Raw genomic sequence first — 17,225 nt, 5'->3', positions numbered from 1 at the left:
ATATTTAAATCCTGCTCCCAGGCCATTTCTATACAATCATTTATTTCAACTGTCTATGCGGGATTCTACATTCCAAGACTGGTATAGGAGAGGTATCAGGCATTTTGAAGATCTTTTTATAGACAATTGGTTTGCGTCTTTTGAATAGTTGTCTATAAAGTTTAATTTACCGAATATTCACTTTTTTAGATACCTTCAAATTAGACATTTTATTAGCCCTTTAATACCACATTTTCCTGAACAACCTGATAAAAATGTTGTAGACTTGTTTTTTCAGATGAACCCCTTGGGCAAAGGCGTAGACTCTACTATTTGTGTTAAATTTATGATTCTCAGACGAGCCCCTTGTGATAAAATTAAAACTGCTTGGGAGCATGACTTAGGGTTTTCTTTGTCCGACAAGGTTTGGGATTCAATTCTTAAATCCGTCAATTCAATTTCTTTATGTGCTTGCCATTGTCTCCTGCAGTTTAAAGTCATCCACAGGGCTCATATGTCCAAAACCAAGTTGGTGAAGTTCTATCTTGATATTAGACCCTGGTGTGACAAATGCAAAGGAGGTGAGGCCTCCCTTTTCGATTTGTATTGGGCCTGTCCTACTTTGGAAAAATTTTGGAAAGATGTTTTTTTAATTCTATCTTCTATATTAAATTGTCATTTGGAACCTGATCCTTTGATCGCTCTTTTTGGTATTCTTCGAGACCCGGACAAGCATTTGACCCTGGCTAAACAATGAACATTGTCTTTTGCCTCTCTTCTAGCCAGACGAGCAGTACTCCTTAAATGGAGAGATGTAGTTCCCCTTACCCATGCTCGATGGCATAGGGATATTATGTCTTGTCTGGATCTCAAAAAGATTCACTACTCACTTTCTAATTCGGACATAAAGTTCCATAGGGTGTGGGGATCTTTTCTCGAATATTTTCAAAACTCTCACCTAGATTGACAGGTGTTTGTTCTTTTTTCCTTTGATAATCACACCCTACATCTCCAGCTTTTTTTTTACTTTTGTTTTTTTCTGATCAGGTTTTTTTTCTGACCCTTTTTTTATTACAATATGTAGTTCTGGGGTAATAAAAGTGTATCTCATATAATGGTTGGCTTGAAGTTGGATAGGTGATGGATTGAGTGCTTTTCTTGTTTTCTCTGTTTTTTTTCTTTTTTACTATGGGTGACTTGCTCATTTGTTAAGACATGTATTATTGTTATTTTTGTTTATATGGCAATGATCCTTCTAGATATATTATTGATTTTCTTTTCTTCATTGTAGTTTTGTAGAAAATTATATATAAGAAAATAAAATTGACTCCTTCTACCTTAGGCCACGAACTTATCAATCATCCCTTGTACTTGTATTTCTTGGTCTTTTTGTTTCACAATTCCCAGGGCCCTTTTGTTTACTGTATACTGTCTTCCAAAGATACTTGAATTATAGTTGTGATGTGAATATATTTAGTGCTGGATGGTCTCTGAATATGTGTTTTCTGTTTAATTTACTTTCTATCCAAAATCACTTGTGTGAACATAGGAGCATAAGAAATAGGAGCAGGAGTAGGCCACCTGGCTCATCGAGCTTGCTTCGCCATTCAATAAGATCATGTGTGATCTGGCCATGGACTCATCTCCACCTACCTGGCTTTTTTCCATAACTCTTAATTCTTCTACCATACAAAATTCTATCCAACCCTGTCTTAAATATATTTACTGCCCCTACTCTAACCACTACTTCATTGGGTTGAAAATTCCACAGATTCACCACTCTATGGGAAAAGCAGTTCCTCTTCATCTCAGCCCTAAATCTACTTCTCCACATCTTGAGGCTATGTCCTCCAATTCTAGTCTCACCTACAAGTGGAAACAACTTTCCTGCCTCTATCTTATTTATCCGTTACATAATTTTATATGTTTCTATAAAATCTTCTCTAATTCTTGTGAATTCCAGTGAGTATGTCCCAGGCAACTCAATCTCTCTTCAAAGTCTAACCCCTCATCTCTGGAATCAACTTGGTGAACCTCCTCTGTACCGTCTCCAAAACCTGTATATCCTTCCTCAAGTAAGGAGACCAGAACTGCCCAGAGTACTCCAGATGTGGCCTCATTAGGACCTTGTGCAGTTGCAGCATAACCTCCCTGCTCTTAAGTTCAATTCCTCTAGCAATGAAGGCCAGTATTCCACTTGGCTGTTGATAACCTGCTGTACCTGCAAGCCAACCTTTTGTGATTCATGCATACACACTTCCGAATCCCTTTGCACAGCAGCATGCTGCAATTTTTTACATTTTAATAATAATCTGCTCTTTCATCTTTCCTTCCAAAGTGGATAACCTTGCATTTCCCAACATTGCACTCCATCTGCCAGACCCTTGCCCACTCACTTAACCTATCTATATCTTTCTTCAGACTCTCAGTAACTTCTGCACAATTTGCTTTTCCACTCAATTTAGTATCATCAGCAAACTTAGATACACTACACTCAGTCTCCTCTTCCAGATCGTTGAAGTGAACAAATGCTGGAATTTAATGTTTCTGTGTGGTGCTGGATCATCAAGAAAACTTAGATTTTCATTTTAGTTTAGACTTAATTAATTGAAACTAATAGACATCTCTTTTTGTAATAATTATTAATTGAAGCAGAATCTGATTCCAATAAATGGTCAAACATTATTCTTGTGCACGTTGTATTGTGTAGGAATGTGAATGATGTATAGTACCTCACAGGAGTGCAGTAGATAATGTAGCTTCTATCACCTGGCAGAACCTGCTCAACTTTCGCATATTCCTGGAACTTATAATTCAATATCTCACCTTTGGTTTATTTAGCCATATTGCTTTCTAATTTGTGTTGTACTGTAAAATGCACCAATTTGGGGTTCTGAATTTACATTGTGCAAACTATTTGCAGATCTGCTGGTTGACATGTTGGGTGTTCTAGCCAGTTACAGTATCACTGTCAAGGAACTCAAACTGCTTTTCAGCATGCTTCGTGGAGAAAATGGATTCTGGGTAAGTTGCAGTATTGAGACTAAAGAGTTCATTGTGAATTATTGACATTTTATTTCAGTAACATATTATTGAGTTATTAATTATGTTATTCATGGTGGTTTTTTTTTAGCTCATTTTCCCAAAATATGTAAACTACTCTTAATATGGTGAAATATTGTCTTTGGTGCTTAATCTTGCTCATCAATGTTGAAAGTTTTTTTTTTCTTTTTTTTCCCCACAGCCAAGACATGCAGTTAAATTGCTGTCAATTCTGAATCAAATGCCACAAAGACAAGGCCCGGATACTTTTTTCAACTTCCCTGGACGGAGTGCAGCAGTATGTTTAAAATTCTTGAACCACAATATATAAAATGGGGTAGAGCATTCGACTATGTCTCAAAAGATTTAAGAGAAGGGGAAAGAGAAAGAAGAGGGTTCAATTGGGAAGAAGGAAAAGGGAAGAATGGGGTATGAACTCTTCAGCTGAAACCCCATTGGAAATGTTAGTGATGGATAGATTGTAGAGTTGAACAGCAGCTTTTCATTGAATGGCAATGGATCTGTGTTTTTAAGCACCCCAGTGTTATGATTTATCTGTTGGAATATAATAGGCTGAATGTTGCTGCATTTGGAACTCTCAGTAGATAGTTATTCCCTCACAAATCCTGCAGTATTCTATCAGTTCAGGGCATCCTAAGTACCAAATGTTCATTGTATCTCACTTTTCTCCATTACTGGAATTGCCATGGTTGAGATTAGCATTGCTGTGATACCCCATCATTAAACTGGTGTATTGCCACTTGCGATCTAATCCCAGGTCAGATCTGGCAAATATGCAGTGATCGTGGACATCTGAAAATGATTCCTAGACATGTAGATTAGTAGGGGAAGGTAAGCAAAGTGGAAACAATGGTTTTTCCTTTTTTGCCAATGTTTTTAGTTTTTAAAAATTATTTTTCATTGCTTCAATAATTATTCAATGTATCTGTCTAATGCTCTTTAATTGCTAATAAATTATCTAAAATTCTTGGATGGGAGTTTTGTAAAAACCATCAGGTAGTTCTAAGATTAGGTCTATAGACTATGCCACTCTGAGGCTGTCATTGTTGCTCACATATTATCCATATGACATCCATATTCAGAGTGAAACATCAATGGTAAAAGCTGAAGACATTTTTAAGACTTCGTTTGCATTACAGTTCTACACTTCCTCACAGTCAAGGAGGGCATTGCCAGCAACTACACATAAAATTGCTCATGTTTTTCAGGATAATTTGGGCTGTTGTTAGCCCTGCATTCAGACTTGGATCAGTCAGGATTACAGATGGGCAGCATACTGTTGTGTAATGGAATAATTTTTCACTGTGGTAACACAAAATGAGTGGATCCTAGGATTCAAAATAATTGCCACTTATTCTGATCTTTGTTACCTTTTACTGTTCCCTAGGCCATTGCTTTGCCTCCTATTGCTAAGTGGCCTTATCAGAATGGCTTTACCTTAAATACCTGGTTTCGCATGGATCCATTAAATAATATAAACGTGGACAAGGACAAGCCATATCTCTATTGGTATGTACATATTGCTACTCAATATTTCCAAGGATGCTTTTAATAAATTTATGCAAATGGATAACCCATAATTTTGTGGCTTTTCTACTCTGAAATTTGAATTTAGAATTTATTGTCATATGTATCAAGGTACAGTGAAGAATTTGTCTTTCATACTGTTCATACAGATTAAATCCTTACACAGTGCCTTGAAGTAGTACAAGGAAAAAACAATAACAGAATAAAGTGCAACAGCTACAGTGAAAATGCAGTGCAGGTAGACAATAAGGTACAAGACCATAACGAGGTAAATTACAAGGTCAAGAGTCTATTTTATTGTACTAGGGAATTTAGTAATACAAGTGAATACAACATTTAGTAATGCAACATTGAAGCTAATTCTTCAGTAAAATCAGCAGTTTGTAAAAATTGCTGCATGTTGGCTCTGTGCTTCTTTCCATTTGAGTATTTTTAATACCTGTGATATATGCAGTACTTTAGATCTATTGAAAAACTTTTGCTCTATTAAATATCTTTTGTCTCAGTTAAATAAGCTTCATTTCAGACTGTAGATTTAATCCAGAATATAACCTCATATCATCAGATCAGAATCAGGTTTATTATCATTGTGAAATTTGTTAATTTAGCAACAGCAGTTCAATGCAGTACATAATACAGAAAAAAAGTAAAGATAAATAAGTAAATCAGTTACAGTATATGTATATTGAATAGATTAAAAATCGTGCAAAAACAGAAATAATAGATATTAAAGAAAGGTGAAGTAGTGTTCATGGGTTCAATGTCCATTTAAGAATTGGATGGCAGAGGGGAAGAAGCTGTTCCTGAATCGCTGAGTGTGTGCTGTCAGGGTACTGTACCTCCTACCTGATGGTAACAGTGAGAAAAGGGCATGCCCTTGGGTGCTGGGGGTCCTTAATAATGGACGCTGCCTTTCTGAGACACTGCTTCTTGAAGATGTCCTGGGTACTTCGTAGGCTAGTGTCCAGGATGGAGCTTTCTCAAAATTAAATTGAATCAAAGGACAATTTATCAGCATGTTCTCAGGATATTGAACATATAGTGGTTCAATATAGTGAGACTGTCATTAAAATAGAGTACCAAACCAGAAAATTATGGAGTAATGTATTTATTGCCATCTGTAAAGAAAAGAAGTAAACATTTCAAATTAATAAAAATGGACCACTCTTCTACAGGACTGACATTATGAAAAGAAAAGGAATTTAGATAAGCAGCTAAGACTGCATAATTACAATAACTAAGAGTTGCTAATATATTTAATAACTTCTCATGTTTCAAATAAACTTATGAAAGAATGTTGAATAAAACATTAAGAGAATTTCAACCATTTTTCTATGTTTTAATGTGAATAAGATCAATTGGAATGCGAATAGGAAGGAATGGTGGGAGAGAACAGAAATCATTACATTTAAAGATGTCAGTACACAAAGGCTGTAAAGTGGTCAAGATGCCTCAGAAGCGGTTCTTGAGTTAGAAACTATTGAGCTTGGTTGAATCAGTATTGATAGTCAAACCTGAAAAGTTTATTTTAAGAAAATGAGGAAGAATTAAGTGGAAATGTATAAAGTTCAAAATGTGCTTCTAGGTAGAATTATGAACGCAACAAAGTGATAGGTCAACCATCACATTTTCTGCAGCATACCCAGCAGATCATATTGTTTTGAAATAAATAAGGAGTGCTAAATTTACATGCAGATTACATATTCCAGTATCATGCTTTCGTTTTTTTAAAAAATCTTGTTTTTTTTTTAAATCTTCTCTCAAATGTGGTAACCTTTGCACTTCATATCCACCTGTTTTCATTAATCTCTTGGTAGTAATTGGAATTGGTTCACTCTTTTATCTTGTTTCTCTTTTGATCTACCTAATATACTTTATAAACTAATTCCTTCGTGCTGTATTTTTTGAAACGGGTGGAACTGCTACATTTATGCACTATTTTCTTTCTATGCGTAGTCTACAGTTTTTATTTGTAAGATAAAATTGCCAGAAAAAGATTTTTTAAATTGTTGCCTTCAATTTTATCTTCTTGAATATAGTAATTTAAGTGATAAACTGATTTCAAAGGCAGAATCAGCTTTTATATAGATCCAGACAAGCAATAAACTAGATTTTTAATCACAGGGTTATCACCTTGATGATTTTGCCAGGGGTCTTAGAATCTGTTTTATCATTATCTGGTCCACGTTAGTGAGATCTGTTTGGTTTTATAAATTCTGTTCCTTGATTAACAAGACAAGAATCAGTTAATGTTTCATGACCACTATTCTAACAAATCTGGAAAGCTTTTGATCTATGTGCTTCAATATTGGACCAAATTGAACATTTATATATTAAGTTATTGGAGATTTTGGTTTGGATGTGTTTCTCTAAGGCTAAAACCATTCATTATACTTATTTTTACCCACTTCAGCTTTTGCACTGGTATAGAGGTGACTAGAATGTTCATATAGCTTGCTTGCTTAACTTATTAAAATGAAGAATTCCTTTGTGGTATTGTCTAAACCAGGAAGAGCATGTTAGAATTCAGCATCAAATCTCAATGTGAAATAAAGAGTAGAGAAAGAAAACTCAGAGTTGAAGGAAAACAACTTTTTAAATAAGTCTCTCATAATAAAGCTTGAACTTGCAAAATAAAATCACTCCCAAGGAAGTTGTTAAATAATGATCAAGACTCAAATGCGTTGTTCAAAATTTGACTTAATTTGAACAGATGGCTCCGAAACCATTGTGTTTAGTTGGTGACTTCATATAATTGCATGCATTTCAGTGGCTGAATAACAACTCATTGACAGCACTTGCAAGATGCTGGAGGAACTCAGCAGGTTAGGCAGCATCTATGATTTGAAAACAGTTGGCATTTCGGCCAAAGATCCTTATTGGGACTGGGAAAGAAAGAGGGTAGAAGCCAGAATAAGAAGTTGGGGGTGGGGGGGTGGGGTGGGTGAAGGAAAGGAGTACAGGCAGTAAGGATGAAAATGTAGATGGGTAGGTTAGTAAGTTTGCAGATAATACCAAGGTTAGTAGAGTTGTGCGCAATATAGAAGACTGCCAGAGAATACAGCACGATATAGATCAGTTGCAGATATGGGCAGAGAAATGGCAGATGGAGTTTAACCGAGATAAATGTTATGTGTTGTACCTTAGTAGGGCAAATGCAAGGAGACAGTGCTGTAATAAGGACAAGGTCTTTAACAGAGTTGCTCAGCAGAGAGATCTTGGATCCAAGTTCATAGCTCCTTATGTGGCTACACAGGTGGATAAAGCGGTTAAGATGGCTTAAGGAATGCTTGCTTTTATTAGTTGAGGCATTGAATTCAAAAATCAGGAGGTTATGGTGCAGTTTTATAAAACTCTGATGTTGCCACATCTGGCATATTGCATACAGTTCTGGTTGCCATGTTATAGGAAAGATGTTGAGGCTTGGTTTAGAGGGAATGTGCTATTATGAGAGGCTGGATAAATGGGTTGTTTACCCTGAAAGGGTAGAAGCTGCAGAGAGTTCTGATAGAGATTTATAAGATTATGAGAAGCATAGATAGAGTTGACAGGGAGTATCTGCTTCCCAGGGTAGAAATGTGTAATACCAAAGGGCATATGTTGAATATGATAAGGGGTATGTTCAAAGAGGAAGTGAAGGGTAAGTTTATTTTACTCAAGAAAGTCATTAATTTCTGGAATGTGCTGCCTTGTATGGTAGTATAGGTGAGTATGTTGGAGGCTCTTAAAGAGACATTTAGATAGGCACATGGATGTAAGGAAGATAACGGGGTATGAACATTGTGTGGGTAGGAGGAAATAGAGCTTGGGTATTTTTGATTTGCTTTTTAGCTGGTTTGGCACAACACTGTGGGTCAAGGAGCTTGCTCCTGTGTTGCTCTGTTCTTTGTACTCTACTTAAGATGATTAATGAAACCAGGTGGGTGAGGGAGGGGCGATGAAGTAAGAAGCTGGGAGGTGACAGGTGTGAAAGGTAAAGGGCTAGAGAAGAAGAGATCTAATAGGAGAGGAGAGTAACAAGATGGCACGATTACAAGTTCCCAGGAAAGATATGTGGCTGTGGTAGTGAGTTTGGGTGAACAAGTAGTGAGCAGCAGAGATCACACAGGGACCAGTGAGAGAGGGTCTCATTGAACTCCTTTTGAAGAGAAGTTTAAGCATCTTCAGGGTAGGTGTACCTCAAAGAGACTGTGCAGTGAAGCAGGAGATCATAAACACAAGAGATTTTGTAGATGCTCATAAGATTTTGTGTGGCCTCCGTCGGCCGAGGTCGACCATGGGTGCTGCGCCTCTGAGTCACTGGTTTGTCTAGCAGCATTGACTGTGGCTATTGAGGCCGACCCTGGAACGGCAGGCTCTGCCACAGTTGCTGTATGTGTAGGGCGTCATGGAATTGTTGTCTGTTGTCCGCCCGCTGTGTTCTCTGTTTAGCTCTCTGCTCCTCAAACTAACTCAGGAGCACTTTTTCACCTTGCTCTAGGTGTTGCTGAAGAGTACCTTGCTATTTGTTGCAGTCATCTGCTGTATCCTCCCTTGATTTTTAAGGCTTTCATGTCGCGCTTGCAGAGGTCCTTGAAGCGAAGCTGGGGTCTACCAACGTTCCTCTTGCCTGCTGCTAGTTCTCCATAAAGGATGTCCTTTGGCAGTCTGCCATCCTTCATACAATGGATATGGCCCAACCAGCACAGTCTGCCTTGTCTTAAAAGTGTGAACATTGTGGGAAGTCCAGCGCGGGATGGTACCTCAGAGTTTGGGACTTTGTCTCTCCAGGTGATGCCAAGGATGTGGTGAAGGCTGCGCAGGTGAAAACTACTGAGTTTCCTCTCCTGTTTGGAATAGATGGTCCAAGTCTCGCTACCATACAGGAGGATGCTGTAATGCATTGTACAAAGCAATCTTGGTCTTTGTAGCGAGCTTTGGATTCTCCTAGACCCGCGAGGAGAGTCAAACAAGGATCGAAGTTGCTTTGCTGGTACGACTGTTGATTTGAGCATTGAGGGAGAGGGTATCACTAATGGTTGATCCCAAGTATGTGAGCTTGTGGACCACTTCTAGATCGTAATTGTCGATGTTAATGACGAGTGTCTCCACTACATTCTGGGCAAGGACATTTGTTTTCTGAAGGCTGATGGTAAGCCCAACAAAGTCCTTGCATGCCTTAGAGACGCAGTCCATGAGAGTTTGTAGTTGCTGTTTGGTGTGCGAAGTTATAGCAGCGTCATCGGCAAAGAGCATGTCATGTACTTTCATATGTACAGATCTTTCACACCTTTGTTCTTGCTCTCAGGCATGCAAGGTTGAACAGCTGCCCATCAGACCTGGGGTGCATGTAGATGCCTTCTGTCGACGTCCCAAAACGCATGCTTCAATAGCATAGAGAAGAAGATGCCGAGTAATGTTGGGGCCAACATGCATCCTTGTTTGACTCCACTACGAATAGCGAAGAGTTCTGATGAGCTGCCATCGTACTGAACAATAGCCCTTATGTTGTCATGGAATGACTTGATGATACTTCGGAGTTTCAAGGGACAACCGATCTTGAGAATCTGAAAGAGCCCATCGCTGCTGATAGGGTCGAATGCCTTGGTCAAGTTGATGAAAGCGACATAGAGGGGTTTCTTTTGTTCCCTGCACTTCTCCTGGAGTTGACGGAGTGAGAAAATCATGTCGACAGTTGACCTCCTTGCGTGAAAACCACACTGGGGCTCAGGGTAGACTCGGTTCTGCCAGAGTTTGTGGACATGCCAAAGTTAACAGCGAAGACTCTGTCGACAGTATTCAGGAGGGAGATACCCCTGTAGTTGTTGCAGTCATTCCTATCACCCTGGTTCTTGTACAAAGTGATGATTTTGGAGTCGCGCATATCCTGTGGTTTTTGCTCCTTCCTTCCAGCACTGACAGTGGACCTTGTGTAAAGGTTGGAGGAGTGAGTTCTTGCAGTGTTTGATCAGGTCTGGAGGAATCCCATCATTCCCAGTGTTCCATCTACTTGCTTTTATCGGTGATTATTTCACCGCTGGATGATTTCCGGGGTGCTGTCTTGCTCTACGATGGACTAAGGGCCTTCTTGATACCATCATACATTAGTCTGATGTTGCCTATCACAGTTGCTATCTGAATGTCCTCACTGAGCTGGAGCCAGTACTCATTTGCACACTGCCTTGCAGTCTGTTGCACTTTGTTTCTAGCAGCTTGAAGTGCCTTGGAATGTTTGGTCAGATGTTGAGCGCTTGTACTCTGTGAGAGCTGCACACTTGGCTTCGCTGACAGGAGTCATGATGTTGGACTTTGCCTCAAACCAATCACTGGTCTTTGTGGTTTTTCTTCCAAAGATAGAGAGTGCTGATTCGTAGATGGTGTCGTGAAGGCATGACCATTGTTCTGTTGCAGTATCTCCTTGTGAGGAGGTAGTCATAGCACCCTGTACTGACTTGGCAAACTGGTCAACCTTTTCTGATTGTTTCATCTCTGTTGATACAAAGTTTTCCAGTTTGTTTGGAGTGGTGGATTGTCTTCGGATGTAGTTTGATTTTGCAGCATACTAAAGCATCATCCATATCGCAGTCTGCACTATGGTATGAGCAGATGATTAATACAGAGTTGATGAAGGAGCCCCGGGTGATGATCATCTGTAGTTGGTGCCAGTGTTTAGACTGTGGATGTTGCGATGAGACCTTGTACTGTAACTTCATCTGAAAGTAGGAGTTAGTTACACACAGGCCGTGATAGGAGAGAACTCCAGGAGACGTTGTCCATTGTCATTTATTTTGCCAATTCCAAAGTGGCCAAGACGAGACAGCCAGAATTGTTATCAGCTCCCACTCTGGTGTTGAAGTCACCAAGTAGAACGAAGTGCTCATCTCTGGGAATATTCCTGGTAACAGCTTCTAATTTGTCATAGAACATGTCTTTTGCCTCAGAGGTGATGTTCAAGGTAGGGGCATACACACTGATGAGAGATACTGGGCCATGACTGGTGTGTAGACGGACAGTCATATGTTGATCTGATCTATTTTCTGGTGGCTCCACCACTTACAACAAGGAGTTCCTAATGGCAAAACCCACTCTATACTCGCGGGGCTCATCTTGGTTCTTTCCCTGCCAGAAAAATGTGTAGTCCCTTTCCTTCATTGTACCTGAATCTGCCAAACGTGTTTCTTGTAGGGCAGCTATATTTACCTTGAGCCTTAGTACCTCATTGCTAATAGCTGTTTTTCATGCATCTTCGATATCCTTGAGGTTTTGGTCAAGTCCAGTCATCATTGTGCGGACATTCCAACATTCCAACTTGAGGGGAGTTGTCTTATTCGATTTGTTTTCTTTCTTGTCTGGTGCAGTAGTTACAGTCAGCTCTTCGTGGAATAATCCATTATCCCCATGAACCCAATGAGGAAGACTGACTGTGGCAGGACAGCACCTTATTGGCTGGGGGCTGCCCAGCTTGTGGTGGGCGGTAGCTGTCCAGTGAAACGTGATGGTCTCTCCCACTGATGGAAGCAACCCCTGGCACCATGCTCTACGCCAGTCAAGCATTATAACTTATAACCAATAACTGCTGCTTCCCATGTTTGTCCATTGCTATAAAGCGAAGCTGGAGTGGCCTCTCCAGGGCGCAGGCCAGGGCAGAATTGATAAGGAGATCCGTTTGTTGCCCATGCAGTGGGACCCCCCCCCCCCCCACTTCATGCTGATGACAGGTCTAAAAGAGCAACAAAAGTCAATATAGTTTGGTGCCAGCAGCATCGCAGGAGTTGCTCTGTCAGTGCTGGGTAAAGCAGTCAGCCGCCTTTGAGACTCTTACTCTGGATTTTTCCTTGCGGTTTACTCTTGAAGCCTTTCCCGTGAGTGGATGTAGCTGCAAGGCAGCGGAGGTTTGTAATTGGAGTTTTCCTCTCCTAGATGAGCTACCATCCATGGTTAACAAGCCCCATCTGCCTGGAGTAACTGATTTTAAGGCACCAGTGGCCCGCCTTTGCCCCTTCTCCTGTCAGTGAGAATAGCTCCGCCGTGCATAAGAATTCTGCCATACGTGAAGGCCAGGAGTTGGACGTGGTTGTCAGAGGCAGTTTAAGACGCACGCCATGAAGAGCATTTGTTTAGCAGTGGGAGCTCGTCCCCAACACTACCCTTCGGCTATGACTACCTTAGAGATTCTACAGATGGATTTTTCATCTTCTGCAGAATCTTTTGTATTTATCACTGGCAGCACTCGTAGTATGTTCAACAGATTGGTGAAAATCTGGTCAAGGCAACCTCTGGTGTTGGTATTTGAAGAAGAGTTTGATACATTTTACATTATTAACCCTGTCATCGGGGCAAGAGGGATGTTTGTTGGGTTGGGTATTTGCTATTTGATTGATTCTGCACATTGTGGACATAGTAGGGTGAAGCTTGCATAGACTTGTAGCACTGCCTGGAATGTGACTTCTCTATATATGAGTGTCAATAAATTCAAGATTCACCTGTGAACAAGACTGCTTTCTGGCAAATTCATAACATTTCTGAATGTTTGGGCATTTCGTTGAGTCCGGAGGCAAGGTGTGAACTTTTAAGTTTCCCAACACTTACACTGGGAAATATACATGAGGCTCTTGTACCTTTTTCCTGGTGGAAGAAGTGAGAAGAGAGCATGGGCTGGATGGTTTGGGTCCTTGATAATGGCTGCTGCTTTGCTGCAGCAGTGCTGAATGTAGATGTACTCAATGGTGGGAATGGTTTTACACGTGGTGGACTGGGCTGTATCCACTACCTTTTATAGGATTTTCCAAACAAAGGCATTTTCCATACCAGGCCACGATGCAATCAGTCCATATATTCCCCACCACCCATCTAGAAAAGTTTGTTAAAAGTTTTAGATGACATGCAGAATCTTTGCAAACTTCTAAGAAAGTAAAGGTGCTGCAATGCTTTCTATGTAATGACATATGTGCTAGACCCAGGACAGATTCTCTGAAATTAAAACACTGAGGAACTTAAAGTTGTGGACCCTCTCCACCTCTGATTCCCAATGAGGAGTGGCTCATGGACTTCTGGACTCCTCCTGAAGTCAATAATCAAATCCTTTAGGTCACCACACAGCCAGATTTTCAATCTCTCACCTTTGATTCGGCCAATGACAGTGATGTCATTAGCAATCTTAAATATGGCATTGGAGCTGTACTTAGACTCAGAGTCATAAGCATAAAGCAAGTAGAGCAGAGGGCTAAGTACACAGCCTTGTGTGGACCTGTGCTGATGGTGGTTATGCTGTCAATACAAACCAATGGGGTCTGCAAATGAGGAAATCGAGGATCCAGATACACAAGCAGGTATTGAAGCTTAGGTCTTGAAACTTATTAATTAGTTTTGAAGGGATAATAGTTTGAATGCTGAGCTTGTAGTCAATGAAGAGCATCTTGATATATGCTTGATGTTCCAGGATTGAGTGAAGAGCCAATGAAAAAGCATTTACTGGTGACCTGTTGTCTCAGTAGGCAAATTGGAGCAGATTCAAGTTGTTGCTTAGGCAGAAATTGATATCTTCCATCACCAACCTCTCAAAACACTTGTTCACAGTGGATATAAGTGCTACTGGATGATAGTCATTGAGGCAGGTTGCCAGGTTCTTCTCAGGCACTTCTCAGGCACCAGTATAATTGAAGGTTTCTTGAAGCAGGTGAGTATTTCAGACTGCCAAAATGAGAGATTAAAGATATTGGTGAAGATTTCAGCCAATTGCTTAGCACAGGTCTTTAGTTCTTGACCAGGTACCCCATCTGGGCAGATGCTTTCTGTGAGTTCACTCTCCTTAAAGGTGCTCTCATGTTGACCCCAGAGACTGAAATCAGAGGATCAGCGAGGGCCCTGGGAGTTCATGAAGGTGCCTCCATGTTTTGATGGTTAAAGTGAGCATAAAACATATTGAGGTCATTAGAGAGTGAGGCCTTTTTGTCACCTGTGTTACTTGGTTTGACTTTGTTGGAGTTGATATCATTCAAGCCCTTCTGCAGTGTTGAGCATCCTTTAGTGATTCAGGTTTGGTTTGAAATTGTTACTTCACACGTGAGCTGGTTTTCCAGAGAACGTACCTGAACATTTGGTATTTAACTTGGTTGCCAGACCTGAGTCCCATCGATCTGGCCCACAGCAGTTTGTGAATCTTATGGTTCATTCAGGCCTTCCGGTTAGGAAAGACAGAAGGATATTGTGGGCACACACTTGTCTATGACTCTTTTTATAAGGTCTGTGATAATCATGATGTAATTGTTCAGATCTTCTGAGTTCTTGAATTGCCCAGACCACTGACTGAAAGCAGTCTGTAGGCGCGCCTCTGCCTCCCGTGACCGCTTCTTTTACATACTTATCTCTGGAGTCATGCTCTTTAGCCTCTTTATCTGCCTTTTTGCTGCAGATAGAAAGTTCTGTGCTTGTAAAGAGGGTGTGATTTCTGGATTGCAGAAGAACATTTTCATTTGGGGGCTACTATTCTACTATGCAAAAATTGATTTAAATTGAGCCCAACTTTTGAAATTATCAAAACTAAATTACATCCACATTTCTAATTTTAGAGAATATATTAACTCCTTTTCTATTTTGTTGTTTTGGGTCTCAATATATTATTTGAATGATAGGTAAGTTTTCTGGTCTTTGGAGTTGGTGAACGTTGATCTGATGTATACTAGCAACACGCACAAAATGCTGGTGGAACGCAGCAGGCCAGGCAGCATCTATAGGGAGAAGCACTGTCGACATTTTGGGCCGAGATCCTTCGTCAGGAGTAACTGAAAGGAAAGATAGTAAGAGATTTGAAAGTAGGAGGGGGAGGGGGAAATGAGAAATGATTGGAGAAGACTGGAGGGAGTGGGGTGAATCTGAGAGCTGGAAGGGTGTTTGGCAAAAGTGATACAGAGCTGGAGAAGGGAAAGGATCATGGGACGGGAGGCCTTGGGAGAAAGAAAGGGGGAGGGGAGCACCAGAGGGAGATGGAGAACAGGCAGAGTGATGGGCAGAGAGAGAAAAAAAACAGGCAGAGTGATGGGCCCATCACTCTGCCTGTTCTCCATCTCCCTCTGGTGCCCCCTCCCCCTTCCTTTCTCCCTAGGCCTCCCGTCCCATGATCCTTTCCCTTCTCCAGCTCTGTATCCCTTTTGCAAATCACCTTTCCAGCTCTCAGCTTCACCCCTCCCTCTCCTATCATTTCGCATTTCTCCCTCCCCCTCCTACTTTCAAATCTCTTACTATCTTTCCTTTCAGTTAGTCCTGACGAAGGGTCTTGGCCTGAAACGTCGACAGTGCTTCTTCCTATAGATGCTGCCTGGCCTGCTGCATTCCATCAGCATTTTGTATGTGTTGCTTGAATTTCCAGCATCTGCAGATTTCTTCGTGTTTGCTGATGTATAATATTTTTATTGCTTTATATGAACTTGTATATCTGATTGCTATCAATCTTTTTATGCAAAGTTTATACTGAAAAATCAGAATGCACAGAGCATATTTCTTTTTTGTATTTATCTATTTTATTATTAATGAACCATAGTTTACTACCAGTCATTATTGTCTGTAAATTTCTGAAGAAATACAGTTTTGAGTTTTAATTTGCAGTTTTCGAACAAGCAAAGGAGTTGGCTATTCGGCACATTTTGTGGGAAACTGTTTGATAGTGACATCATTGAAATCAAAAGGAAAAGGCTTCCAGCATTGTGTTAAGTATGATTTTCAACCTAGAAAGGTAAGTCAGTAATAAAAATGTGATTTTATTTATAAAAGAAAGCATTTTCTGGAATGTAACTATCGTAGTCAAAATGTTATTTTTGCTTGTACTATGTAGGAATTGTGCAAAATGCTGTGTATTGTTCAAATAGATGGGCACAATTACTATCAAATAAAATAAATCTTAAAAATGAGTATTGATGGCTTGTTTATGTTAAGGCATATAAAAGAACAAAGGATAAAAAGGTCTGATTTTTATTATCTGATTGATTTAACTAATGCCAATTACAATGAATAGATTGTCCCACATCTAGCATTGAGCAGTTGTGAGATTTCATATAAAATATAATTAGCATATATTCTTCTTTTACAGTGGTATATGATTAGCATTGTGCACATCTACAATCGTTGGCGGAATAGTGAGATCCGTTGTTATGTCAATGGTCAGCTAGTTTCCTACGGAGATATGGCTTGGCATGTCAACACTAATGATGTAAGTTCAGTGTTGTACTAAAAAATGAAAACGGCAGGTTAAGTATATTGGGGTCACTTGCAAATTGGTGATGAGATAGACCAGACCAGTCTTATGCAGCCTATTTTTTCCTGATCAGTAGTAAGTAAATAGCATAAGATTATGGCTTCAGAGAAAAACTAAATGAGTGTTGTAGTATGGATTTTCCTTTTTACTTAAGTGGTTTGTAAGAGGTGCCATTTGGAGGTGATCTTTGAAGTCCATCAACAATGATACCATTAAGTAGGTTGTGATGAAAAATTGTTACAAACAAAAGATAAAAAACTAATGCGTTTTATCTATAAAGTAAAATATAATCCATCAATTACTTATGACAGTAAATTTAAATCTGAAATGTCACAAACATAGGTTTTGCTTTAAATATTAAAGTTTTGTGGATTTAGAATAGAGTGCATATTTGAAATAATTTTTCAGTCCCAGAGAGAGAATTTAATAG

At 39.8% G+C, this 17,225-nt stretch overlaps 1 protein-coding gene across 2 annotated transcripts in view; it reads left to right on the top strand.

Annotated features, from left to right (window-relative positions):
• Positions 1–17,225, top strand: part of nbeaa (neurobeachin a) — a 790,167-nt gene that overhangs the window by 126,373 nt on the left and 646,569 nt on the right. For both annotated transcript variants that reach the window (XM_059964072.1, XM_059964073.1), the window contains exons 3-7: positions 2,903–3,003; positions 3,224–3,319; positions 4,430–4,551; positions 16,150–16,276; positions 16,631–16,750. In XM_059964072.1, the coding sequence (XP_059820055.1) occupies positions 2,903–3,003; positions 3,224–3,319; positions 4,430–4,551; positions 16,150–16,276; positions 16,631–16,750 (566 nt within the window). The remainder of the gene's footprint in view (positions 1–2,902; positions 3,004–3,223; positions 3,320–4,429; positions 4,552–16,149; positions 16,277–16,630; positions 16,751–17,225) is intronic.

This window comes from Hypanus sabinus, chromosome 3 (genome assembly GCF_030144855.1).
Source record: "Hypanus sabinus isolate sHypSab1 chromosome 3, sHypSab1.hap1, whole genome shotgun sequence".
NCBI classification, from domain to species: domain Eukaryota; kingdom Metazoa; phylum Chordata; class Chondrichthyes; order Myliobatiformes; family Dasyatidae; genus Hypanus; species Hypanus sabinus.
This window is presented reverse-complemented; position numbering and strand designations above follow the sequence as displayed.